At 31.3% G+C, this 27,191-nt stretch overlaps 3 protein-coding genes across 3 annotated transcripts; 2 read left to right on the plus strand and 1 right to left on the minus strand.

The window, feature by feature from the left end:
- LOC126744098 (valine--tRNA ligase) lies at positions 1-23,430 on the minus strand. Its single transcript, XM_050451445.1, has 14 exons — positions 23,181-23,430; positions 22,907-23,080; positions 12,448-12,566; positions 12,223-12,387; positions 11,964-12,165; positions 8,226-8,438; positions 7,967-8,167; positions 7,567-7,917; positions 6,603-6,898; positions 4,954-5,250; positions 4,651-4,891; positions 4,265-4,589; positions 330-610; positions 1-252 (listed from the first exon to the last, which is right to left on the minus strand). The coding sequence occupies exons 1-14, from the start codon at positions 23,337-23,339 to the stop codon at positions 151-153; spliced, it is 3,126 nt and encodes a 1,041-aa protein (XP_050307402.1). The 5' UTR covers positions 23,340-23,430; the 3' UTR covers positions 1-150.
- On the plus strand, positions 14,174-20,064 carry LOC126744097 (nardilysin). Its single transcript, XM_050451444.1, has 2 exons — positions 14,174-14,625; positions 17,167-20,064. Exons 1-2 carry the CDS (start codon positions 14,268-14,270, stop codon positions 20,037-20,039), a joined length of 3,231 nt encoding a protein of 1,076 aa, XP_050307401.1. The 5' UTR covers positions 14,174-14,267; the 3' UTR covers positions 20,040-20,064.
- Positions 23,431-23,743: 313 nt separating the features above from the next.
- On the plus strand, positions 23,744-26,747 carry LOC126744103 (FAD-dependent oxidoreductase domain-containing protein 1-like). Its single transcript, XM_050451450.1, has 7 exons — positions 23,744-24,236; positions 25,126-25,394; positions 25,449-25,674; positions 25,733-25,878; positions 25,933-26,176; positions 26,231-26,345; positions 26,430-26,747. The coding sequence occupies exons 1-7, from the start codon at positions 23,910-23,912 to the stop codon at positions 26,567-26,569; spliced, it is 1,467 nt and encodes a 488-aa protein (XP_050307407.1). The 5' UTR covers positions 23,744-23,909; the 3' UTR covers positions 26,570-26,747.
- Positions 26,748-27,191: the final 444 nt, after the last annotated feature.

The raw sequence follows: 27,191 nt of genomic DNA on the forward strand, positions 1-27,191 counted from the left end.
TAAATTAGAAAAAAACAATATATTTTTTAAATCATTAAGTTTCATATAATAAATATTGTTATGTAATACTTGCTGATCTTAAAGTATAAGTAATATTGAAGCATATCTGGCCATTTTAGGAGTGCAACAAAACAATTTCCTATTATTAAGTTACATTAATTTAAGAGCTTTTAGTGCGGTATCTAATCTGGCTAATTCCGTGGTAGTTTGAGTTAATTTTTCCGAATTAGACAGTTGTACTTCAGCGGGTACCTACAAATTTTTCCATATTTAAACGAGTTAAGTAACGTATAAGTTAACGTTTCTTTAATTTGTGTTAATGCACGTACCTTTGTGGCATAATCTGCCACCGCCATAGCCTGTTCTAATTTTTTTTGAGTTGTTTGTAAGAATTCCACTTTTTTCTGGATTTTCTGGATTTCCTTGGCCGGTTCAATAAGCCCCTTGAGTAGCAAATGAACCTCGCACTTATCCGAGACGGTTAAAATGGTGCAACCTTCAGGAGATGGTTCGTTTACCGGAGTTTTGGAGCAGTACGCCAAAGTTTCTAAAGCTGAAGAGTATTTTTTGAGGGTCGCCGACGTTGGGATATCAGGTGTATGCAGGTAAGCTGGAAAAAATGATCTATTAACATTTGAAAAAGCTTTAGAAAAAAATCTCATATCAATACAAGTGGGATCTAATGATGAATATCTTTATTAACACTCTTGATAGTTTAATCGGTTTGTTTTTAATTATCGTAAAAAAATATGCAAAAAAAATTGAAAATTTATCTGATATGCTTTAAAACTCAAAAATGTGTATTAAAATTCAGAAATTAATTAACCAATAAAGTAATAAAATTAAAATCGTAAACATGAGTAACTTGCAAGAAATAAGATTTAAAATGACGACAATATCACTTTGATATATACACAAGTTTACGGGTGAACTGACAGAAAAAACTGCGAAAACAGTGTATTTCTGTAACCGTAGATATTATTTACTCATTTAATATTTTTTAATCAGTAGTGGCCACAACGGCAGTGAAAATTTAAAAGAACTTTTAGCAAATATAAAAGCAGAAAAATATTGGCGTTTCCAAAAGCATCTGGTGAAAGGTTTCTCAAGAAAACTGAAATTCTCTATGAGAAATTCTTTATAGGTTTATAACATTAAAGCAACGAAAAAAGTGTTAATTTTAAATAATTTTTAATGTAAATTTTTGTGCTAATATTTATATATGTTCGTCGAATATTGTTTTTTAAGGTTGGATCATACATCTTATTTAAAAAAAAAAAATTTGATTAGAAAGTACTGTAGGGGCGAAATGGTCTCAAATTCCCAGGGACAAAAAAATACTAATCCTGCCCTGTATATATACTATTACACTAAAAAAAATGAAGTTATGAAATTAATAAAAAAATAATAAGTTAGTTAAAAATTAAAAATAGATTTAGTCCGTTATAAAACTGTGAAGAAACAACACAATAAATAATCAAACAAGGACACTATCTATATATTAGAGAATGATGTTCAAAAAATATATTATCATTATCACTTTGAACTGCCTTAAGGAAAATTGGTGAATTGGGGGGTTGGGGCAACAAGGGACATAAGTCTCATTTTACTGAAAATCGAGATTTCTTTATCATTTAACTGGACATAAAGGTCACAAGACATTTGCAAAGTAATTTAATAAGAACCTTAATTATTTGAAGTTTATGAAGAATATATTGAATATTTTCAGTCAACAAAGCGATCAGATAATTTGTCTGAAAGTGATTTTAGTTCAAATGAGTATAGCATACAGAGATTACTATCCAACTGATAGTGAGCTTGAATGAGTAAGTAAATAAAATTGTGGCTTATGCCTTTTTTTGCTGGAATTTTAGGTGGGCATGTGTCCTAGAAAATCTCAAAAAAGAATTTGTTGGGTGTCTAATACCCAACATATATAAAAATTGGAAAAATTAAGTTAGGAGAAGCTAACGGTTACGTACATATTGAACGAAACTTGTTGCCATATGAAAAAATAGCGTATTGTATGGCCCTTCCCGATTATCCGATTTGAATCCTATAGAATATCTTTCGCCGCACTTAAAAACCAAATTAGATCAAGAAACACCAAAAACCCAGAAGATCTATGGCTAGTTTTGCAGAAAAAAATTTAATGAATAGTAGCTTTTTTTGTTTATATTTTAAAAATGTTTCCATACTTTTTTCGCCACGCAAGTATTTTTATTCCTTATTCATAATCAAAAGTATGCTAAATAATAATCTTAAGCTTGAGTGTTTCCCATTATAAGCAAAGACTTTCTAAAACTTACCTTGTACTAAGAATTACCTCATGAAAAGAATTTTCACATGAAAAAGACACATGCCACCTTTAAAGTAGTTTTTCTCAAAAATTACTGAATGTGGCGAATGTGCGAAATTGTAAGTAGAAAGTATTTCTTGACCAATGGAGTAAAAGAAAATCTAATTTCAGGCACTATTCTGGAGCAATCTTCACTTGATTTTGTAATAGTTTTCCATAGATAATCAACCAAACATTTTAAGTAAAATCCAGTTATTAAATCTTCTTTCAGGGTGGTGTCCAAGCTTTCTAAAGTTTAGATATTTAAGCATTGTATCCTTTACACTTTATTACAGTTTCAGATGATATTGCATCACTAATTAAAGTTACTCCTACAACAATTTTCTTAAATAAACCAGGACGTAAAACAGATGCAACTAAAAACTGTAGAAAATATAGAAATGAAGTTGTATATACAGTGCAACCCAAAAGTTACGTCGATTTTTATTTCAAGTTGCGCATTTTTGTACGTGAAGTTTGTATATACAGGGTTGCTCAAAAATAAATTACGAAACACCCCTGAATTTTAAATGAATTTAGACATAACTTTTGGGATGCACTGTATGATAAGGAAAAATCAAATAAAAAAAAAACAATGTATTATGACCATTTTAAGTTCCACTAGTCAACCATACATAGTCAAAAAACCAAGCAAGCTCAAGTTTTAGTGAACAAGCTTTTTTTAGATTCTTTTCTTAGATATGAGGTTTTTAGTAATATTGAACAAAGAAAGCAGCAATGCTGAAAATCTAAATATGCTATCAAATTTTTCGTATTTTACATTTACTTAAAAAAATATATTAATAATTAATATTACATTTGTAAAACAAGTTTGAGGTTAGATTGATTTAAGTTTTTTATTTTGAATTATTTATCTCTTTTGTTTCTTATATAGGGTAGATCACATATATGGTTCTTAATATAAGGAGCATGTGTAGGTAGCGATGTTTTATAATCGATGAAAAATCTTCTTTTTCATAAAATTCTTGTTCGAAAATTTGTCTTTTTTATTGCCTTGTATTCACAGGTATGCCAATCCAAATTTATTACCTTGGTACGATAATATTCGCGCGATATTTAAATCGGACATAAAGAGTAGTGAACAAATTCGTTGTAAATAATTGTTTCTAGTAATTGTATGTGATTGTGTTTAGTAGTTTAAGTGTGTAAATAAATCAGATGACTATTTTTATGCATCGAGTATTTTAATTCACACCTCAACGAATGCGGGTAAAAACGCTACAATATTTTATATAAAATATATATTCAGATCATTATCGTTTAAATATATATTTCGATCGTAGCCGAATAATCCATCTGAATCTCTGAATGGTGTAATGGAAAAAAATTGCCAGATTCCCGCGTGATTTTCTTAAATGACGAATATCTCGGCTCAAAATCTCGGAGGAAAACTGCTTTAAATAGCAACTACTAATGTACTTCCGTACAGTATAGACGATGAATTTTTTATACTTAATTAATTTTATAATTACTAATAATTATCAAATATGTTACAAAAAAATAATAGTCATTCTATTTCTCCGTATTAAAAATATGATTTATTTCTTATTATAATTAATTAGTATTATTAGAATAATTGGCCAGTAGAAAATCAAGAAGTAATTATTCAAAATTCTTATAAAATAACTCTAAAACTATTAAAGCTATTTCATTAAAAAAAAGTTGATTTCGCCGGAAGCGTTCAAATATTTCATGTCAATCCAAATATAAGTTTTTAACCCTTAAACATGACAAAATTTCAGAATTATCTAAATCCTTTTAACGGAATTATCGCTTGGTTCGTAATATCGTTGACGCCCGGTATATACGTAAATATTTAATTCATAAGTTTCAATTACTAAAATAGTTACCATTATAATTTACTGCATAATCACGCAAAAAAAAAATTAATATTAACAAACTCACCTTCCGTTTTCGTTTTATTTGGCAAATTATAATCGCTCCTAGCGGACCGAATGGCCTTGGCGACTTTCTGGATAAAGTCAACGTCCCGCTCCACCTCCGCATTGAAGTAAGTCTCCTCCTCCTTGGGAAAGTGTTCCACGTGTATACTTGGAATTTCTTCTGCAACTTTCTTCGGTCTCGGCAGTCTTTGGTACAGCTCCTCAGTAATGAACGGCATAAAGGGAGATAGAAGTCGAAGACCGATATGCAGAGCCCTATAAAGCGTTACCATTGCCGCTTTTTTAGCCGTTTCATCTGAGCCGAAGAACACCGGCTTAAGATATTCCTGAAGAAACGAAAATATGTTTTTACCAAGCATTTAAATTAGTTAAAGTTAAACATTTTACCAAATAGACGTCGCAAAGATCGTATAGCCACAAATTATAAATCGCAGTGGTAGCCAGAACGAAATCGTAGTTCTCGAATCCGTTATTTACGTTCTTAACTGCCGATCCGGCCCTGGAAAGCATCCACAGGTCCATTTGGCTTTCTGTACCTGCCAAATCCAGGTTCTCTGGAGCCACAAAGTCCGACGCGAAATACGTCAGGGCGAAGCGGGTCGCGTTCCATATTTTATTACAGAAAAATCTACGAGAATCAATGTTAAAGAACAGATTTATAATAAAAGTAAGTATACATTATTGACCTACCTGTAACCCTGAATTCTTAAAATATCCAAATTGATGTCCCTGCCGCTACACATGGCGCAAAGGGCGAATCTTAAGGCGTCGGTGCCGCATTCCGGGATTCCTTCGGGATAATCTTGTTTTTGACCCGCCTTGGCCCTGTCGATTTCTTTAGGGTCCAGGTTCGAGTCGTATAGCTGCTTATGTAAATCCTCTAGACTTATTCCCGAAATCACGTCCATCGGATCGATCACGTTTCCTAAAGATTTGGACATTTTACGTCCGTGGGCGTCTCGGATGATCGGGTGAAGATAGACATCTCTGTAATAATTATTTATTTTTTATTTATCATAAAAGTACAAAGGTTACAGAGTCAAAACAATCCAAATACTACTTTTGGTTAAATTGTTGTCCGTGATGAAATTGTAGTCATGATAAAATAGTTGTTTTAGGCGTGTGGTTCTATGAGGGACTCTTATAAGACTACTCAGCACGTAATTGCATTCAATTTACCCATGTAACAGTTTGTAAGGAAAAATAACAAGGGATCCTTCTCTTCGGACCTCGAGACTTTCAAGTCCAGCCAATTGAATTCCATTCAGATAAATAGTGTATTTTTCTAGCTTAAACAATAAGAACTTACTTTGAACCTGCCACAAACGGTTAACATAAAATGTATACCTTAGACACCGTATCACAGAACAATAATCTAAAACACTCTAACAAGACAGTTGTACAGTTACTTAATAGCTCGAGTATGTATTTTATTTACAGTTTATTAAATTTTAAGATAACCAGATCGAATATCACAAAACAAAATAGTGAATCTGAGCGGAATCGAATAAGAAACACTTTGACCAATTTTCAACTCATTCTGATGTGAGGTTTTTTTTTAAGTACTTTTCAAAGATGCTAAAAGTGACCAATCACGAGAGCGGATTAGACGTCGGAAAAGCGGCAAATGAGCAGGACTACGCCGCCTTAAATCACAACTAAAAATAACTCATTAAAACTATCAATCTTTTTTAAAACATTATTTCCAAATAAACAGCCACGTAAAATAGGTTCTTTAAGTTTAGAATAGCACATAATTTTACAATTATTAACGTTAATTTTTAAAGGTTACTTTCTAAAAAGCCTTGAATAGTACGCAAAAATAGTGAATAAAAGTCGAGTTTCGTTTTCCAAAATTGCAAGACCATTTTAAGGCTGTTCCCTAGTTTCATTCCTCATTTCTTGAGGTAGATCCAATTCAAATTATTTTAATATGTTATTTTTTAAAGTCTAGAGAACAACCGAAAAAAAAAATGAAAATTTAGATACGTATTTAACGAAGTATAATTGATGGCCATTGCCATAAAGGGAAACATTTGATATAAAATGTAATAATAAAATGAAGTACAAAGTCGAATTGTGGTATTTTTAATCAAAAAGCAAAACATCGAGTATCGGTAAAAATATAAAAATTGAAATTTCTCTAAAATTCCTTGAAAAATAATAAATTCTGTCTCTATTCGTTAATCAAATATCAACGAGAACGCTGAAGGCGCTTTCCTAAAATAAAGACACTTTCTTTAATTATTTATCCCTGGAAATGGCTAAGATAATTAAGAAACGTTGACAACATAACCTTCTCGCCAAAACCTAAAAGATAAAATAATGGCTCCACTTACTTAAAGGGTAACTTTCCAAGTAGCTTTTGTCCCATAAACACCATTCTGGCCACCCAAAAGAACAAAATATCGTGACCGGTCTCCAACAAACTTGTTGGATAAAACACGTTTAATTCCTGATTATCGTCGGGCCAGCCGAAGATCGAAAACGGGAAAAGGGCCGAGGAGAACCAGGTGTCCAACACATCTTCATCCTGCTTTAGGACGATTTCCGATGGGTCTAGATTAAATTTCTTTGAAGCCTTAGCTAACGCCTCCGATTCACTGTGGGCGGATATCCAATTCTGTTCTTCGACCTACAAATTTATTATCAAAAATTATATGAGAATTATGTTTCTATTTTAATGAAAAAAAAATCTCTTAATCATTTGCCTCAATGATTCACATGAATTAATATTCTAATTTTAATTGGTTTAAAAAAAAATGGTAAGGAAGATGTTATAAATCATATAACAGAACAAATTAATAAATGTTTTAACACCAATAATTAAAATTATGGTGATTTTTCTGAACCATAAAAAAAATTGACACTATTATTATGCATATACTGCTGCCGTGGTTTAAATCGTTAAGAACGCAAGCTATTAAAATAAGGATTGACAGAACATCTAGACGGATCTCTAAAATTGTATTGCATATAATGGCGACTGTCAGGGTGATGAGGTTCAAAAATAAAATGTTAAAAAATACCTAATTACTTAAAAATTATTCTCCACCAAAAATTAACACGATCTATATATACAATCAATTAACTTTATGCCAGAAAAAATATTAGATAAAACCATAACTTCTGGGTATATTAAAAAAATCTAAACTGTACTTGAAAATATTAACCTACAAATAACCAAAAATTTGAATTCATAAGTTTTTTAAATACCTGAATAGGTATTTGATGATATATGATTTATTCTTCTTTTCACTCGCTACATTGCTCACATGAAGTTGATTATTCTATTAACATTACCTCAGATACAGGCTTTCCGCTTTTTAAACTAATAAAATAAGCAGGAATGCGGTGTCCCCACCACAATTGCCGTGAAATGCACCAGTCGCGAATTCCTTCCATCCAGTGGTACCACGTTTTGACATGTTGTTCCGGAATAATTCTCAATTCCTTACTTTCAACCGCTTTTATGGCATTTAAAGCCATATCGGTGCAGCTAACGTACCATTGTGGCTTTAGCATGGGTTCCACTACGTCTTTGCTTCGAGAACAAATAGGTACCACCATTGGGTTATTTTTGGTTTCTACATAAAGACCCTTTTCCTTAAGATCCTCCACTATCTGTTTTCTCACGTGGAAGCGTTTCATACCCTGAAATCGACTTATTATTTTTACTTTATAAAAAAATCACAAAACTTACAGTAAATTTTCCATAATCTCCAATAACATAACCTTCGTCATTGAAAATTGTAATAAATGGTAAATTGTGCCTCTTTCCGACTTCGTAGTCGTTGGGATCATGTGCGGGTGTAATTTTTACAACTCCGGTGCCAAAATCTAATTCCACAAAGTCGTCAGTTATAATCGGCAGCTTTCTTTCGCAAAATGGGTGAGTGACAAACTAAATAAAATAGGATTAACGGCATTTTTATATATGTAAAGTTGGTTTAAGTAAGAACCTTTCCATGCAAATGCTTGTATCTTTCATCGTTAGGATGCACAGCGATCGCAGTATCGCCCAGCATGGTTTCCACTCTTGTTGTGGCCACCACCAATTTTTCACCGGTACCTTCAACTTCATAAGCAAAATGTACCAATACACCAAACTCGATTTTTTCTTCATATCCGGGTACAGATAACAGAGTTCTACCAGGTAGTTCAACTTTATCCACCTAAAATTAAGACCATAAACTAGATGTATTTATAATTTTATTGGAAATTAATGATAAGCTTTTAAATATTGTGCGAGTCTCTAAGTTGGATTAAATTCACTAAATCAAAGGTTGTTATATGCTCAGACACGTCGATTAGTATTTGAAATTTCCTTGTCTCAAATGTAAGGTATGACGTCATCGATCATTTTTTTAAATGGCAACCCTTTTTTTTTAATACAAGAGACACATCCGTGCCAAATTTTTCACTCCTTGCTTTTTAAAAGATATTTAACAAACATTATCTAATTCGAAAACTCAATTCAATAGTAATTCTTTATTAAATGCTTAGAATGTATGATAATACCTGACATTAACATAGTAATAACAAATAAGTTATAACGACAACTAAGGAGAGTAGTATCGCATTCGATACATATTTGTGCGACGAAACTGTAAGTCGTTTCACAGTTTGGTGTTCGCTGTTTGTAAAATGCTGTACTTAACTGAAACACTCAATATTGAAATTCTAATGATGATTAGCTATGGAGATAGGACAAGAACAATTAATGAAGTTATCCTGATTTTACCACCCATAATGCAAAATACTATAAGGTTCAAAAAACAGTTCTGGGAAAATGGGCATTTAAGACAAACAAACAATCATACGCTCAGTGAAGAGGTTAAAATTAATGTTTTCTCTCTTTCGAAAAAAATAATCGAAATTAGCCAGTCTTGAGTGGCAAGAGTTCTTAAAGCTGAAAAATTTCATCCCTATAAAACAATCCTTTAGGAACTCGCCGAAGAGAGTCCGCATAGAAGACTCCAGTTTTGTAAACAAATGTGGATCTATTAGACAGGATTGTTCTACAAATAGAAAACGTCCTATTTTGTGATGAATCCGAAAAAATAAAAAAACAAATCGTCAAAATTATGGGTATTTGGGCAGACAAATACCCGACTGGATGAGGAGAGGCCGCAATCAACATCCAGAAAAAGTCAATGTTTGGGAAGGATTTATTGCTCGTCGTGTTAAAAGACAGATTTTCTAAGATCTTAATGGAGCAATATATTTAGAATTCTTGCAGGAGGACATAATTCTGAATTTGGCTATTTTGTTCCCTTGCCCTATAGAAGCTGGCTTCCCGACTAGAAATATATGGTTTCAACAGGACGACGCGCCTCCTACATTTGCAAGTAAGTATCTAGATGATGAATTGGCAGAAGAGGACTCTTAGAATGGCCTTCCAGATTTAACACCTTTGGATTTTGTCGTATGGGGTTACTTGAAGAGCAAAGTTTTTAGGACCAAAACGGCATATTGAGGATTTCGATGAACGAATAAGGCAGGATTGCAGTAATTAGAAATGTTCAAAACGAGTTTCAGTTCCGTTTAGGCTATTGTCAGTTAGTAAATGGACAACATTTTGAACACTTATTAAAGAAACACTATCGAATTGAATTCATTTTTCGAATTAAATAGTGTTTGTTAAATATCTTTTAAGAGACAAGGAGTAAAAAAATTTAATTTGGTACACATGTGTAACTGGTTAAGCCCTTTAATAATAGTCATTAAAAAAGTGGGTTACCATTAAAAAAAAAATCGATGACTCTAAATCACATTTGAGACACTCTGTATAAAAAATTGTATAGATTAAAATAAAGACAATTTAAAATACTAATCGAAGTGTCCAAGCATATTTCCAAAAAAAACACCTTTAATTTAGTGAATTTATTCCAAGTTAGAGACTCGTACTAGTTAAAGAGTCTAATAATAATGATAATCTAATAATAATGATAATGATAATCTAATAAGATTGATAATCCCTGTCTAAGGTTTATTTTATAAATTTGGTACTAAAAGACTTGAATGCAGAACTTTAAGTGTAAGGTTGAAAACGACATAACAGGTTTCAAGTCTATGAGCTGCCAACAAACTAAAAAGATATAAAATAATAAGATAGAGATAAATTTGAAGAAAACTTAATCATTTTTTAAAGAGAAATCCTTAAATACTAGGGTCTATATCAGAGTAACAGGTCATAATCTCATACCTATAAAAATTGGGTGTAACTTTTTACCCTACCTTAAACTGGAATGTCCATAAAAGATCTGTGCTTTAATTGAAAAAGGTTTTTATTTAATCATGTTAACCAAGAATCTCTACTCACTATGCTCACTTTGATATTCGAATAATGTAAAAGACTCTTGTAAATTATTCTTTAATTACTTATAATTTATACATTATGAGAATGTGCAGTTTTTTCTGCAGATACTTATTTGTCCGTTCAGATTATAGCTTTAAAGTTGAAAGAATAGTAATGCTTGTAAGATTAAGGGGGCCGATAATAAAATTGGCTTAATTAAACATTACATTAAAATCACATTCGCCCGGATTATTGCGGCTTTAGATCAACTAAAATCTGAAAGATTATCGTTTACAGCAAATATATTAATACTTTAGGTTTACATTTGCCAATAATTGCATGACAATGATTTCGTCTCCTGGTAACACCTTAGAAATATGTTCAACTTCATGCATGCAAAAAATCATGGATTCCTGTTATCCTGCTATTGCTAGCTCAGTCTTTCGAGAAATCGTCTCTTTATATCATCCAAATATCCTTAATTAACCCTTGTAGATGGATGAATCAATTCAAGTTCAAGGTAGTAGAAAATCCATGAATAGTTAGAAACCATCACTTTTTAAACCAGTTAAGTACTAATTTACGGACTGGCATAAGCAATGTCTGCCAGCGCTATTGGATGAACTGCTATTCTTGCTAGAAAAAGGTCCACTTCATTTGGTCTGGCAAATATGCCAATTTTCACAAATGCCTATCCAAGCAGGACAGAAAGAATTGATTTTTTTTATGAGTAAAGGTCATACAGAAAACATTTAGTTATATTTTGTATTGTTATAACCTACATTTATACGGGAACTTCCATTTGAAAGAAAAACTCAAAAATATCAAGTATATATAAATATATCATAAATTGTTGTAGTTTTACGATAGCACATGGACCGATTAAAACCAACCAATTCACTGACCACAAATTATACACAAAATCAATAATCAAATCAGAGGAAACCAAGTTTCTAATAATAGGGTGAAATAACTAAAGGCGATAGTCCTTCTTCATAAGACTTCAATGTATGAAAAAATGTATGACCTATAAATGTTTTAATAATTTAAGTGAAGAACTAAAATATATATGTATATATTTAAAGAAGGCTTTAGCTATAACCACTTGAAAAAACCCATACAGCCTAAACGTCCACTAAATTATATAACTTTCATTCTTTTTTTTAAAGCGATTTATAAAACAAGACGTCCATTGCTCTTTTATATTGAAACCGCCCATACACAATCATTGTGACATTTTTCCTAAAAATATCAATAGTTTAGGAAATTGAAACAAAGAACCAATTATAAAGTATAGCCTTAGACCTAAGTTCTCTACTCTTTAATTGGATTTTTAGCTATAGAATTCGTAATTAAATAAGTAAATAAACAAACTAATAATTAATGAAAAAATACATACTTCAATATCGGAAATAGCAGATTTCAAGGTGCATGACCAATTAACCAATCTGTTAGAGCGATAAATCGTGCCATCCTCTTGAAGTCTTATAAATGCTTCAGTAACGGCCTTGCACATTTTAGGATCCATCGTAAACGCTGCTCTGTCCCAATCAAATGAAGAGCCAAGCTTTTTCAGTTGATGGTATATCCTAACACCTTTCCTAAAGAAAATATCGGTAAACGAGTCGGTTTTAATAAAGTTATTTTTATTAACATACTCGTCCTTCCATTCCCACACTTTTTTAACAAAATTCTCCCTTCCTATATCGTGGCGCGTTTTCTTCTCTTCGCGCCACAGTTTCTTTTCCACTACCACTTGCGTGGCGATGCCTGCATGATCGCAGCCAGGGTTCCAGAGGGTCATAAAACCGCTCATGCGTCTCCTAAATTTGATGGGCATAAGATTAATTTACTATTTGCTTATGAAAATGGTTGTTACTTACCATCGCACAATGGAATCCTGGATAGAATTGGTAAGAGCGTGCCCTAAATGTAACGAACCAGTCACGTTAGGGGGTGGAATTACGATGACGAATTTTTTGGAAGGATCCAAGGTTTTTCGCTAAGGAGAGATATATTTTTATTAGGAAATCTATATAATATTAATAAGCCTATAGCCAGTTTAAAAGGACTTCATGAATAATGTGTTTTTATGCCAAATCGCTAAATGAATTTGTTGTCCTAAGAGAGAAATATAATAATAATAATAAAATGACTTAATTTTATACGCGACGAAGTCCAGTACAATCGTGTTCAACTCAACCGAGTATCGCAAATTTCATTAATTAGATATATAACAAAATTTTAATTATTCTGCATTCTTTAAATTTCGATACTAGCAATATCAATAAATAAATACAATGGTATATATAAATCATATACAATTATAAACTAAAGTAACAACATATTATACTTTTTTTAGCTTTGTGTGTAAAAAAAAATATAATAAATTGCCAGTGGAATAAAACTGAAATAAATATTGACTGCGGAACGTCTAAAGGATCGCTCAAATAAGAGTTGTTCGATGCTGTAGAATAATGATTATTACGGGTATTATGTCGATATTGACCTAATAATTTATTTGTCTCTTATATACTTTGATATGTTAACGAGAAGGACTTTTCTGACAAAACTTGCTAAATGAACCTTCCGCTTTATTAAGCATATAAAGCCAATTTAAATGGGTCAACCAAGGCGAGATATGATCTCTCCTTCAAACTCGTAACTCTAAGGAAATAATAAGATTTTGTATTATATATTTGACATAAGATTTAAACTGAAGAATCTCATATCCATAAACCTCAACAATCTGATTTCCGCTTCGAAAATAGTCCTTAAAGAGCTTCATGACATTTTCAGGGAAACAGTAGTGTTTTAATTTCGCAACAAAAAGGTTACAATCTAAGGTATCAAATGCTTTTCTAAAATCAAGGCAAACCGGAGTAACAGATTTACCATTATCACCAGCAGCATTTGACATTGAATTGAAGCAATAGCTTGGAACATAAGATTGAAACAATTTTTTCAAATATTTTTTCATATATATATATATATATATTTACATATAAACATCATATATATATATATATACCCTCTGGGTTGATACTAAAAGATACCGAAGACTACCAAATAATCAAAAATTATTTAATGTGGATCTGAATAATAATTTATCTCCATTTAATCGAATGACAAATGTTGCTAATGAAGTTCTTGGAGAGACCAGAGTAGATATCCTGCATATATCTCTTAAAAATCTTAAAGCTCTAATATAATTGCGATTTTTAACCCCTTAATCCCCGGGTTACTTCCGAGGGCTTAACCGGATAGAATTCCTAACTAAAAAACTGATAAAGTAAGGCTAGAACCCCTTTTTACAACTGTTCTTTAATTATTTTTATTTTAAGTACGGACATTATTGAAAATAATAAAAATATACTTGAAAAAGAAAAGAATAATTTTCATTCGTGACAATTTGCAAAATTTTTTTTTTTTAATTCTGTTCACTTTTTTTCGTCAGCAGTGTAGATATGTATACCGTACTCCCAAATAACGTTATGGCATACCGTCGCAGGAACACCTTATTTCGGAAAATAACGTCATATGTGTTGCTATACTAAATAAACCATCAGTGTTTTAAAAGAAGAAGAACATTTAACTTAACCTTACTTTCACAGCTGTTTTTTTACCCAAAAACATGTCAAGTCAATAACAAAATTACTAAAAACTTATAACTTTATTAATATTCACGGCCGCAGCACGGCGAATGCTTTTTGGCCGTAAACTTTACAACCATTTCTCTCGATTATTAACAAATTATCCAAAATTTATCATGAAGAAATCGCTGAAAACTTCAGGCACTATAGGAAAAAACCCTAGGCCTACTTCAGATCAGGGTAACAATAGAAAATCACAACTATCAGACCTTAAAAAATATACCGTTTTACCCACACCAGTAAAAAGCGACAGTGATCAAAAAGAATATAAAGTAATACAGTTAAGTAATGGATTAGTTGCATGTCTCATATCTGACAAATCACCGATTTTGCCTTGTGAAAATTCCGATATAGAATATGATGAATCGAGTAGTGAAGGGAGTGACTCTGAATCAGATGGAAGTGAAAGTAAGGATACCTTGCAAAGAGTAAACACACCTATTAATCATTTAAATAAATTCAATGATCTATCCACAAATCTAAATATAAATAATCTTTTGCATACAAATATTTGTGGGAAAGTGAGTTACATATTTCCTCTGGATTATTTTGTGCATATTTTTTTATCCACGTATACTGGCTTATTTTTTCTCTAATAATGTACTCCGAAAAGGATATAACAATCTAAAATTAATAAGAGGAAGCCAATGAGGTGTTATTGTGTAACCTCTGAGAATTTTGGTGTATTTTTTCAATAATTATGATACTTTTTATTAAAATTTGTTTAGCTTCAGTTTTCATAATAATTAGTGTTTTGTTACATCTCAGATTTAAATTATATTAGCATGCCTCATGCGTTAACTAGTTATACCTCAGGCTCCTTTAAGGCTCAAACATTTTGTTGTTAACAAATTTATGAATGAATTTATGAATTAATAGTTTCTAGAGGGCAGTGTGGCAAATGTAAGATTTTGTTACTTTCTGATTTATTACTAAGGAATATTTTAAACAAACATCCTGGTCCTTTTGTGATGTACAATTGATAGTATTAAGTTTTTGATTACTATTTTATTCAAAATTTATAATTCCCATGTTTTTTTTTTTTAAGTATTTTAATGTAATTCAACAAAAGTAAAAAACTATTATATCTTTATCTTCATTATTAATATCTTCCATTTAATTTTCTTTCATTAAAAGACATTCTTATTACAAAAAACTACAAGTTTGGTCAAAGTCATGTTTATCCAAGTTTTACCCCTAAAGGACCTAAATAAAAATAATAAAATAGTATAACCTATTTAGATTAACATATATAATATAAAGAAGTACCTGATCGACAGTTTCTAAAATTTACATTCTTAAAGACAAGGCAAATTTAACACACTCCACCAAATGGGACATGTTATAGAAATAATAGATTAGGTACTTCTTTTTATATATGTTAATTTTTCATATAGGTTACAGTATTTGATTATTTTTATTTACCTTTGATTATGCCTTTAGGAATGAAACACATGTAACAAATCCTTAATCATAATATAAGTTCGAAACTTTGACTAAATTTGTTTTTTTCATTATTACTGTATAATATAAAGATTATAATGATAAATCAATAAACATAATTTGTTTCAACAATTATCCTAATTAAAGGTTAATTAAAAAAAAAAACATTTGAGGATTTTGGATCTAAATTTACTTTTTTTTTAAATTTATTATTACTTAGCATTTATTAAAGTTAATTGAATTAATGTTATTTTACACATTCTTGGCAGTGACTTCCCCATATACATATTTAGCTCTTTTAAAACCCAGAATTTCTATGTTTCTTTTTTAAAATAGGGATTGACTTGGATGAACCTAAATGCTTGACTTATTTTCTCTCCTTCTCAGAAAATAAAAGCAGTTTAGGAAATAGTATAAAACATTTTTTTTATGCAAGCAATATCAGTAAGAATACTATAATTAATATTTGTAGGAATAAAGAAAAACCTCTCACCTATCAAGTTCAGATTTTTGCTTTAATTACTTGTTGAGCAAATTGAATAATTTATATAAAAATAATAACAAAAAAGGAATAGCAGTGTCCTTAATACAATTTTTTATAGAAGCAAATTTTACCTTCTGGTATTTTTTTTCTATATTATTAGTTGTATTCACATTAACTTGTACAAACACAGCTTGTGTAATATATAATATAATAATATATATATCGAATCTGCGAAATGGTACATTAAGATGTCTTTCAGTTAGTTGTCTGGTTTGGTGTTGGTGACTTATGTAGTTTTTATCTTTAAGTTTATACCAGAATACACAACTGGAGTATAGATATAAGGATCTGATATTAAGAATTTTGGTATCATACAAGAGCGAGGTGGAGTACATACAATCTGTCTTTTTTATAGATTATTTTGATAATATAATTTTGAACAGTTTTTAAGGATTCAAGAGCATTATTGTAGAGTCCACCCTAGGTCACTATACCATAGCATATCAGAGATCCCAAAAATGATTGGTACAACATTATTAAAGTTTTTTTATCCAATATATTTCTAATAAGGAAAAATTTATGAATTAAGCTTTTGAATTTAGATGTTAAGTTTTGAATGTGTGGGGTCCATTTTAATTTTTTGTCTATTATTATACCTAAATGTTTAGTGATTTCTACTTCTTTTATAATAAAGTTTTGTTGTTCATCAATAACTATTTCCTTAAAATTTGGCCGATTTGCATCTGTTAGAGAAAAGGCAACATAAACAGTTTTTAAGATATTTAGGGACAATTTATACTTGTTTAACCACATCTTTACCTTCCTCATGCCATTTATGAGTTTTGTTCTTACAAGAGTCCAAGTAACATCCTTAAATACAAGAACTGTGTCATCTGTCATATTAAAATAACACATCACATAATACAGAATAATATGTATTAATATAGAGATTTAATATTAAATAGGTGTGTTTACTTCAAGAAATAAAAAAAAAACGAAATTATAAAATGTTTCCTCTTTAGGTGAAGGATCCATGTCAGTTGACGAAAATGATGAATCCCCACACAAAACCAACAAGATGGTTGAACAAAAAATGGCAGCAGCAGGTCTCTGTATAGGTGTAGGAAGTTTCAGTGATCCCAAAGACGTCCCTGGTATGGCCCACTTTCTTGAACACATGGTTTTTATGGGAAGCCAAAAGTACCCCAAAGAAAATCACTTCGATGAGTTTATAAAACAAAATGGCGGCAGCGATAATGCGTCTACAGACGCTGAGACCACGGTGTTTTATTTTGAGTGCCTTGAGAAGCATTTAGAAGAATCCCTTGATATATTTTCTCAGTTCTTTATTGCTCCTTTAATGAAAAAAGAGGCGATGACCAGAGAGAGGGAAGCTATTGAATCTGAATTTCAGATAGCAATGCCTTCTGATGGTTCTAGAAAAGAGCAACTTCTCTGTATGTTGGCGAAGCAAGATTCTCCAGTAAATAGTTTTGCTTGGGGTAATCTTATCACTTTAAGAGATAATATAAAAGATAAGGAACTCTATAAAGGGGTTCATGAGTTTCGTAAAAGACATTACTCAGCCCACAGAATGACACTTGCAATTCAAGCGCGTCTACCTATGGAAGAATTGGAAAGGTACACTCTACAAACATTCACCAAAGTCGAAAATAATAAACAACCGGCCGATAATTTTGCTTTGGTTCACAAAAATGTGTTTGACACACCAGAATTTAAAAAGATCTACTATGTAATTCCTTCAAAGAATGTATGTCAGGTTGATATTACTTGGGCATTTCCTTCTTTGTTAAATAAGTACAAAAGCAAACCTCAACATATTCTGTCATTCCTAATTGGAGATGAGGGTAAGGGAAGCTTATTGTCTTATTTAAAGAAAAAACTTTGGGTAATAGGTAGTAGGGTGGGTAATACTGAAAGTGGCATAGAACATAATTCACTATACTCCTTGTTCACTGTTAATCTAAATCTAACTGAAGAAGGTTATGATCATGTAAATGATGTTATTGAAGTGGTGTTTTCATATCTTAAAATGTTAAAACAAATTGGCCCACAGGAGAGAATTTTTAAAGAGAGACAATCGATTTCTCAAATGACTTTTAAATTTGCTGATGAAGATAGTCCTGTAGAAATAGTTGAGGACATGTGTGAAGCTATGCAATTTTATCCTTCTACTGATTATATTACAGGTAGTGAGTTGTATTTTGAACATGATCCAGAGAGTATCAAAATGCTTTTGGATGAAATGATACCAGAAAAGGTCAACATAATGCTTTTAAAACAAAAAAGTGAAGAGGAAACTAAGAACTACCTCAAAGAAAAGTGGTTTGGTACTCAATACCTAGCAAAAGATATCCCTGAAAACTGGATGCAACAATGGAAAAATGCCCCAATCATTCCAGAACTTTCCATACCTCCACCCAACAGCTTTATTACTACTGATTTTACTATTTTGCCTGATGTTAAGGATAACCCTGACTATCCCAAGAAAATAATAGAAGATGACTTAATAGAACTTTGGTACAGAAGAGATATGAAATTTAAACTACCAAATGCTTACTATTACTTTCAATTAATAAGCCCTCTTGCAGTTAAAGATGTTCGTCATGTGTGTATGCTGGAAACACTTGTTAATCTGTTGGTCATGGATATTGCAGAAGAAATTTACCCTGCCTCTAGTGCAGACTTAGCTCATGGGTTTATGTCATATGAGAGAGGGCTTGTAGTAAAAGTCTATGGTTTTAATCAGAAATTGCCTGTTTTATTGGATTTGATTGCAAAGTATTTGGTAAATTTAAGTGACACCATCACAGAAGATATGTTTTTGGCTATAAAAGATAAGCTTGAAAAAAATCATTATAATAAACTGCTAAAACCCAGTAAACTGGCAAAGGACATAAGGTTAAATTTGCTGGCAAATAATAACTGGCATCCTGTGGATTGCTATAAAGCTATGATTAATATATCATTTGAGGATGTGAAAACATACTGTAAAGAATTCTTTAAGAGTTTGTATGTTAAAGCATTGGTTCAAGGAAATGTAGATGAGACTACAGCTATTAAAACTGTAAAAGATTTTGTAAAAACTTTAAATTTTTCAAAGCTAAGCCAAGAAGAAAGACCTCAATATCAAGTTGTAAGACTTGATAAGGGAGAGAAATGTTGCAGGATGAAAGGATTTAGTGAGAATGATACAAACTCTATCATAACAAATTACTATCAGTCTGACCACTACAATATAGAAAATAGTGTGATTTTGGATCTTATCTTGATGGTGATAGAGGAACCCTTATTTGACATACTTAGAACAAAAGAACAATTAGGATACCATGTCTTCTGTTCAGTTAGAGATACTTTTGGTGTACTTGGATATACTATCACAGTAAATGCCCAGGCTACCAAAGTGACTACTCAATTTGTGGATGAAAGAATAGAAGCATTTCTAATACACACACAATCTCTTCTAGCAAAATTAGATGATATTAGCTTTGAAAATACCAAGATTAACTTAATAAAAATGAAACAATGTGTAGATACTTACTTGAAGGAGGAGGTAGATAGGAACTGGTCAGAAATAACTAGCGGAGATTATATATTTGATAGATTGAAGCAAGAAATTGAAGCCATACAAAAGACAGACTTGCAGAAAGTGAAGACCTGGTGGGAGGCTCATAATGCTTTTGGTAATAAAGAAAACTTTAGAAAGTTGACCATTCAGATTGAGGGATATAAGGAAGATGAAACAGAAAGCCCACAATTTGAAATAAAGTTTTTGGAAAATGATAATGAGGCTTGTGCTAAAGGAGATAGGGATTATTTTATTAAAAATATTGATGAATTTAAAAGAAATTTAAATATATTCAATGTTAAATAAAATTAATATAAATTTCCTAATTTGATTAAGACTTTAATTTTTTGTTTATATAGAAATGATTTAGGTAGATCAGAAAATGATCTACTGATAATGAGGGTGTTTTGCTTGGTAATGTAGGTCTATAGTCTTATTTAAATTAATTGCAAAATTAAGATCAAAAGTAGGCAGCACCACAGTTATGTTGGTATTAATTTTCAAGGTTACATGCTTGAGTTATTGAAATTTAATGAGATGCCTCTTTAGGCAAAACATATAATATTAAAAGTAAAAAAAAAGGCACAACTACAATTATTTTGATTTTAAATAATAATAATATTTAATAAATTCCTTTCAAAATACAAAACCCCGTAAGGGCATGGAGCAATGTCAACAAGAGAATAAATGACTTAACAATAGCTAGATAAAATTGTTACTCAAGTTAAAAGACTTCACTGATATAAGACTGAATATTCACATCTAAAAAATTAATAAAAGAATTACATTATACAATTATGATAAACAAAAACAATTAATTCTCACAAACTCTTCCACAGAATAGAATGCATTTTTGAATAAAAAATGTTTTAGGGTTTATTTTAAGGCATTTTTTGGAAGGTTTCTACATTTTTTTGAAGATATGAAAAATTACATTTATGAGTAATTAAATTACTCCTCTTTCTTGTATCATAAGTATGTGTTGGATTCACTAAAGAGATCCTCATAATTTTTGGCAACAAAACACAGTCTAATATATACATTTAGATTGTATTTTTTCTTTTATAAATATAGGCTTACATGAATCTCTTTGTTTAATTTTAAAGATTGTCCTCCCACATTCCTTTTGAAGAATATTTCTTAACCTAAACTTGCAATTAGAAAAAGTGTTTTTGGAACAAAGATATATCAAATTTTTAAGGTAGTGTCCAATAAAAAAATTGAACTTAAGTTATTATATTATAGTATTTCTTGAGTGAAAAAAAAAATATCTATGGAGACACAATTCTTAGAAATGGCTTGAGAAAGATGATGTATTTTGCTGCAATTTTCACCCTGGAGTGCTACACTTATTTTTACAGCGTAATATGCTACAATGGGGTACAGTTGTACCCCAAATAAAAAAGGGCCTAAAGGAAAATACCTGTGCATATATGTAAGTAAAACAAAAACAACGTTAAAAAAGCATTCAAAACATTTACTTATTTTTACAAAAAATTGTTTTATTTTTTATTCTCCACAAGTGGGGCATATTCTCTTTTGGTGCTGTAAACAAATAAATTTTTTGCATACGTTGCAACTAATCCTAGATTTTTGATCGTCACTTCTTAAACAAAATGCACATCGACCTACAGTAGGCTCTGGTTTTGTTGGTGCTTCCACTACATCTTTTTTTTTTAGTACATTGCAAATAGTTTGCCGGAGTTCACGCCTCAAAGTTGGAGTTTCCAAACGACGCCGACGTTCCATTTGAGGTTTTATTAGATCAAGTGCTAGTTTTTTCAAGAAAGCTCTTCTCTTGGTTACATTCATTTTCATAACTCCTGCATAATAAAATAAACCAAAGATGGCAGACAGCCGTGTTAGGATCTTCAGCCTGATTATTGGGTTTCTTTTTTCCATAATTTAATCTTTCAAGTTCTATTTCTTTGTTAGTATATTCTGTAATTTGAATTAAATTTTCCATGGTAAAACATAACTTCCAAGCTTCTAGCCCTGACTATAGATTCCTTGACTCATTTTTGTTTCCGTGTAAATGTAGAACAAGATTTCTTTTTGGTGTCTGAGGAACTGATTTTCCTTTCACTCCTGACCACTTATACTGATTTTTTCCTTGTAGTTTAGTAGGAACCTGTAAAATTTTAACTTTGGTTTTATACGTGCGTTTTAACTGAGCCAACGGTATATCGTCATCGGATTCATCTTCAAAATCTTAGCAAACTGAAGTGGATGGAATGGCCTCGACATTTTCGGAGGTCCCGTTTTCCTCTGGATCGGCTCTAAAGTCAGGAATAATTAGGTCTTCCTTGTCGCTATCACTCGGAGAGTCGTCTAACTCAGAATCATAGAGGATACAATGTATTTCATTGATATCATTTGGATTTGTCAAATCGAAACACTTTTGTTGAGAAGCCATTTTGTGTCTTCTAAAAAGAAAATAATTATAACTAATTAAAATATATATTTTACAATTTTATTTTATAAATTTCAGTAACTTATCAAAAATATATACTTACATGCAAACGCAAAAAACTATAATAATCTGCTACACTGGGGTACACCTGTACCCCTGCTACTAAATATCTCAAGAATAAGAAAAGCACTGCGCGACACTAATACCACACATGAACTGACTGCTCATAGAAATAAACTACCTAAAAGGCCACGCCTGCAGCGCTACCTATTTTTAATAGGGGTTAAAAGTATATGTTTAATTAAACAAATCCAAAATTAATTAATATAAGGAGGTTGCAACTAATTCCATAAATTAACTAGATTCCCTTGTTAATAATATAAGCTGAAGAAAAATCATTATCATAGATATATGTACAAGCAGGTTCATCAATGGATCTTTAATAGATTGTTCTCCATTTTGACTAATTTTTTTATGTTATTGCTTTAGTATACCATCAAATATTTTAGAGGGAATCAGTGTTAATTGAATTGAAGACTTAAATGTTTAATTGAATTAGTGCATACAGAAAGAGCCTTTAAAAAATTTTTATCATTTAAACTACCTTTTTTTTTATTAAGATGCCCATTCATATAATTAATGGGCATATATACTATTTAATTATACTGATGAATGCTTAAGTGATACAGGAAGATTTCCCATGCTTATTTCATTCCAACTTTGCAGCTTTTATAGTTTTACACAGAAAATGTATACTTACCCCATATTCTGGCTTAAAAAATCCTTGTTTCTCCCACCAACTATACCATGCAGCCTCAACATACTTGGGGCTGTAAGAGTCAGGTAACCCTTGGCTGACATCTTTCTTGGAGCCTTCCCGAGTAATAATGTCATAGGTTGCTGCTCCTTTAACCTCCTTTTTCTTTTCTTTTTTCTAGAAAAATGAGAAAGGGACTTGCTTTTATTTTTAATTGTTTAAATTGTTGTACTTCTAAACCTATATACACGATACCGAATCATTAGCATATGCTTACCTCAGCCTCTTTTTTGGGTGCAGTGTTCTGTTGTTTTTCTAATTTCTGCTTGAGTTTGTCTAGTTTAGCCTGTTTTTTGGCTTCTTTCTCAAGTTGTTTTGCGGTTTTTACGGGCTCTTCAACCCCATTTTGGGATACGGTTTGACCTTCATCAGCCATTGTTTCTATAGTAAAAGAAAATGTGAAAAAACTTTTACTTTTTTATTAAAGTTCTTGACTACACGGGGTTTTATTATGACATTGCATCATCTAACATAACCTCAAAAAAATCGTATTCTTCTCCATGGATTTTCTGCTGATATTTATGGCCTTTAACATAAAGGGTAATGGAAATCAATAGATTTTGTTGCGGGGCAAACATCATTTATATGTTGAATATGTTTTATTTTAGCTTATTACTATGCTCCTCATTGCTTTTTTTTGTATTTATGGTCTGATTTGACTCTTTAAACTCATGTTCCGCTTTTAGTCAGATTTAAGAACTTTATTTTATATGGCAACAGTGTCACGTTTTAATCAATATAAACATCAGGAAGAAATTTTAACCCTATAAGATTGTGTTCTAACCTAGAAATATTAAAAATGGAAAAAATATTATTTTAAAACTTTATCAAATATTTGATAATATTATCACTCTTCTTATATGTTTATAAAACACTGCCAGTATTTCAAGATTATCCTTAATGTTAAAATCATAAAAACGTTGGTGTCAATTAATATTTAGTAATAATGCTTCTCCGAAGAACATTGTCTTCAAGACTGCCCCATTATTTACCCAAAAAATTCTTTCATAAAAGTTATAGATTATCAAAAAGAGAAGACTTCGAAAACCCTATAGAAAGGACGTTCAAAGTTTTAACAAATAATGTAAAAGATACTTATAAACGGTTTGTAAATGCTGGTTCAAATGAAGTAATGTCTCATTCATCTTTTCCTACACACTCTGATGTAGTTGTAATTGGTGGTGGTGCTATTGGGAGCTCTATATCTTATTGGCTCAAGGAGAAGTCAAATGCAGATTCTTTCAGTGTAATTGTTATTGAAAAAGACTTGACGGTAAGAATGAATTTTTTTACACATTGAATTTTATCAGTTTAAATTATGTCCTTTGTCATTTCGTTCATTAGGTTTACATGAAATTAAATGATTTGATGTGGTGTAATGGGTGATGTATCAAGTATGATTTAATCATTGGCAAGCATCCCTTTCTATTAATATTGACTGAAATGGAGCAAACAAAAAAAGTTAAACATAATGGGAAAAGACAACAGGAATATACCTTTAAGATATTTAAAAAAATCTCCCTAATATCCTGTAAATATTCCAATTCAATGTCCAAATTTTAGTGGAATATGTGTATTGCAAATAAATAGTTTACCTCAACATTTTAATTTTTTCACAAGCACACATGATATTGTAAAGATGTACTGGTTTCTGAATTTCCAAAGGAGTTTGCCATTGTGGATTAACTTTAATTAAGATAGTTCTTCTTGCTGCCTTGGTGTCTTTCCATTATAAAAAGCATTTACTTATTGAAGCATATATGTACATTTATTTATTTACGTCATAGGAAAACCTTAAAACACCATGATTTTACTAGCAAGTGTTTTATGATTATCATTTGAAGATTTCTATTCCTCATAACTTTCTTAATAGACAATTCTTTGCAAATTTTGTCCATTAAATCAACCATATGTTAACTAAAAGAACAACCTTATTCCCATTTTGTTTATTAACAATATCCTTAATTAGAAATGGTCATCATAGATCAATATGTGAGGGTACTGACTGATATAGAAGTTCCATGAAACTAAATTAAAATGTTATTTTAAAATTATGAATTACACAGACAGGAAAACTACATAATTTTTAAATTTATTTTATTTTAACTCATTATAACAGGATCATTGCATTCATAGAAAAAAAATCTATAATTTATTTCCAGTATTCACAATGTTCGACGTGCCTTTCAGTAGGGGGCCTAAGACAACAATTCTCCTTACCAGAAAATATTCAAATGTCCCTCTATGGGGCAGAATTCTTAAGAACCTTAAAACATAGATTCGGCCCACATGCTGATGTCTGTTTCACCCCTCATGGTTACCTACTTTTGGCCAGTGAAACAGGAGCAGAACAATTAATTGAAAATAGCAGATTACAAAATGATTTGGGAGCTAAAAACTGTATTTTAGGAAGACAGCAGCTTAAAGAAAGGTTGGTGGTTGCATGTTAAATAGTTTTTCTTCTTATTGTTTTGTTTTAATGCAGATTTCCTTGGATGAATGTAGAAGATGTGGAAATAGGATGCCTAGGGCTTGAGAAGGAGGGTTGGTTTGACCCTTGGTCATTATTACAATTAATCAAAGAGGGTGCAGCTAGTAAAGGGGCTGGATTTGTGAATGGTGAGGTCATTGACTTTAAATTTGATAACAGGGAGGATATTATTGTAGATGGGATAACACAATCGTCTGTCGAAATGCCAAGATCTGTTGTAGTAAGTAATATTTATACATGTGTTGGACATTATTTATAAAATAGTTCTATGTGAAAAGGTGAAGACCCCAGATGGAGAAGAAAGGAGCATCCATTTTTCACTTTGTGTAATTGCCGCGGGGCCAGATTCTGGAAAATTAGCGGAAAAGCTCAAAATCGGAACAGGAGAAGGTCTATTGGCATTCCCTTTACCAGTTGAAAGAAGGTATTTATTAACATGATGTCCATGATTTTTATTTATTTGAATATGTTCCCTTAGGAAACGTTATGTCTTTTCATTTGATTGTGAAAAAAATCCCCCTGGGTTAAACACACCAATGACTATAGATACTACGGGAGCATATTTCAGGAGAGATGGTTTAGGAGGTAGGTTTCTTTGTGGAATATCTCCAGAAGAAAATGACGAACCAGCCACTGATAATTTAGATGTAAACTATGAATTTTTTGATACTCATTTGTGGCCAATTATTGCTAATAGAGTTCCTGCCTTTAATGCTGTAAAAGTAAGTTGCAAGTTTAATAGTAGAAATGCCAATATCAGGGTAAAATTAATTTAGGTTAAAGGAGCCTGGGGTGGTTTTTATGAGTACAACCGGTTTGATGAAAATGGTATTGTGGGGCCACATCCTCATTATAACAATATTTATATTGCTACTGGATTTAGTGGACATGGTAAGTACTACATTAAATATTATTTATTTTTCAATGCAACCTTTAGTTCTATAATAAATTATTTACAATTCTTATTCCATATAGGTATTCAACAATCCCCTGCTATTGGTAGGGCAGTTGCAGAACTAATTTTAGACGGGCGTTTTCAAACAATCGATCTCACGAGGTTAGGATTTGATAGGGTTTTACTGGAATTGCCGCTACTAGAATCTAGAATTTTCTAGCATTCAAGAACGTTTCCACCTCGGGAACTCTTTAGATAATTATTGATTCTATTAATTATTATTTATTAATAATTAGATGATTTTTAAGATTAAAACCATTTTGTACATTACTTTATATTTTAACGTTTGTTATTATGTGGTTAAAACGAAATAAAACGCATTGTTTAATTGCATAAAAGTTTGTATTTCTTGTATCTTAGGAGGGAAAGTTTGGGTGTTTTGGGGTCTAATGCCCCGTCTTAAGTAACCTTAACCGGCGGTGATATAGGGGCTCCATGAGACTAAACTAAAATGTTATATTAAAATTATTAATTACATTGAGAAATCACATACATATGGGGGTGCTTTATCAGCCGTAGTACCAGAGACTTCCTTAATGTTCCCTCAATTAAAGTGTTATATTATTCGCTAGTAAGACCACATCTGGGTTACTGTTTTTCTATATAGTTCCCATCTTATAATATTCAGATTCAGGCAATTGACACAGTTCAGCATAAATTCCTTAGACATATTGCCTATAAGGAACAGCAAGGGATTGATAACATAAATTATTTAGATCTGGAAAACTCACTTCAAATAACTACTCTCCAAATCCGTCGAATGCACGGAGATCTTACTTTGT

The sequence above is a fragment of the Anthonomus grandis genome, chromosome 13, assembly GCF_022605725.1.
Source record: "Anthonomus grandis grandis chromosome 13, icAntGran1.3, whole genome shotgun sequence".
In the NCBI taxonomy this organism is placed as follows: domain Eukaryota; kingdom Metazoa; phylum Arthropoda; class Insecta; order Coleoptera; family Curculionidae; genus Anthonomus; species Anthonomus grandis.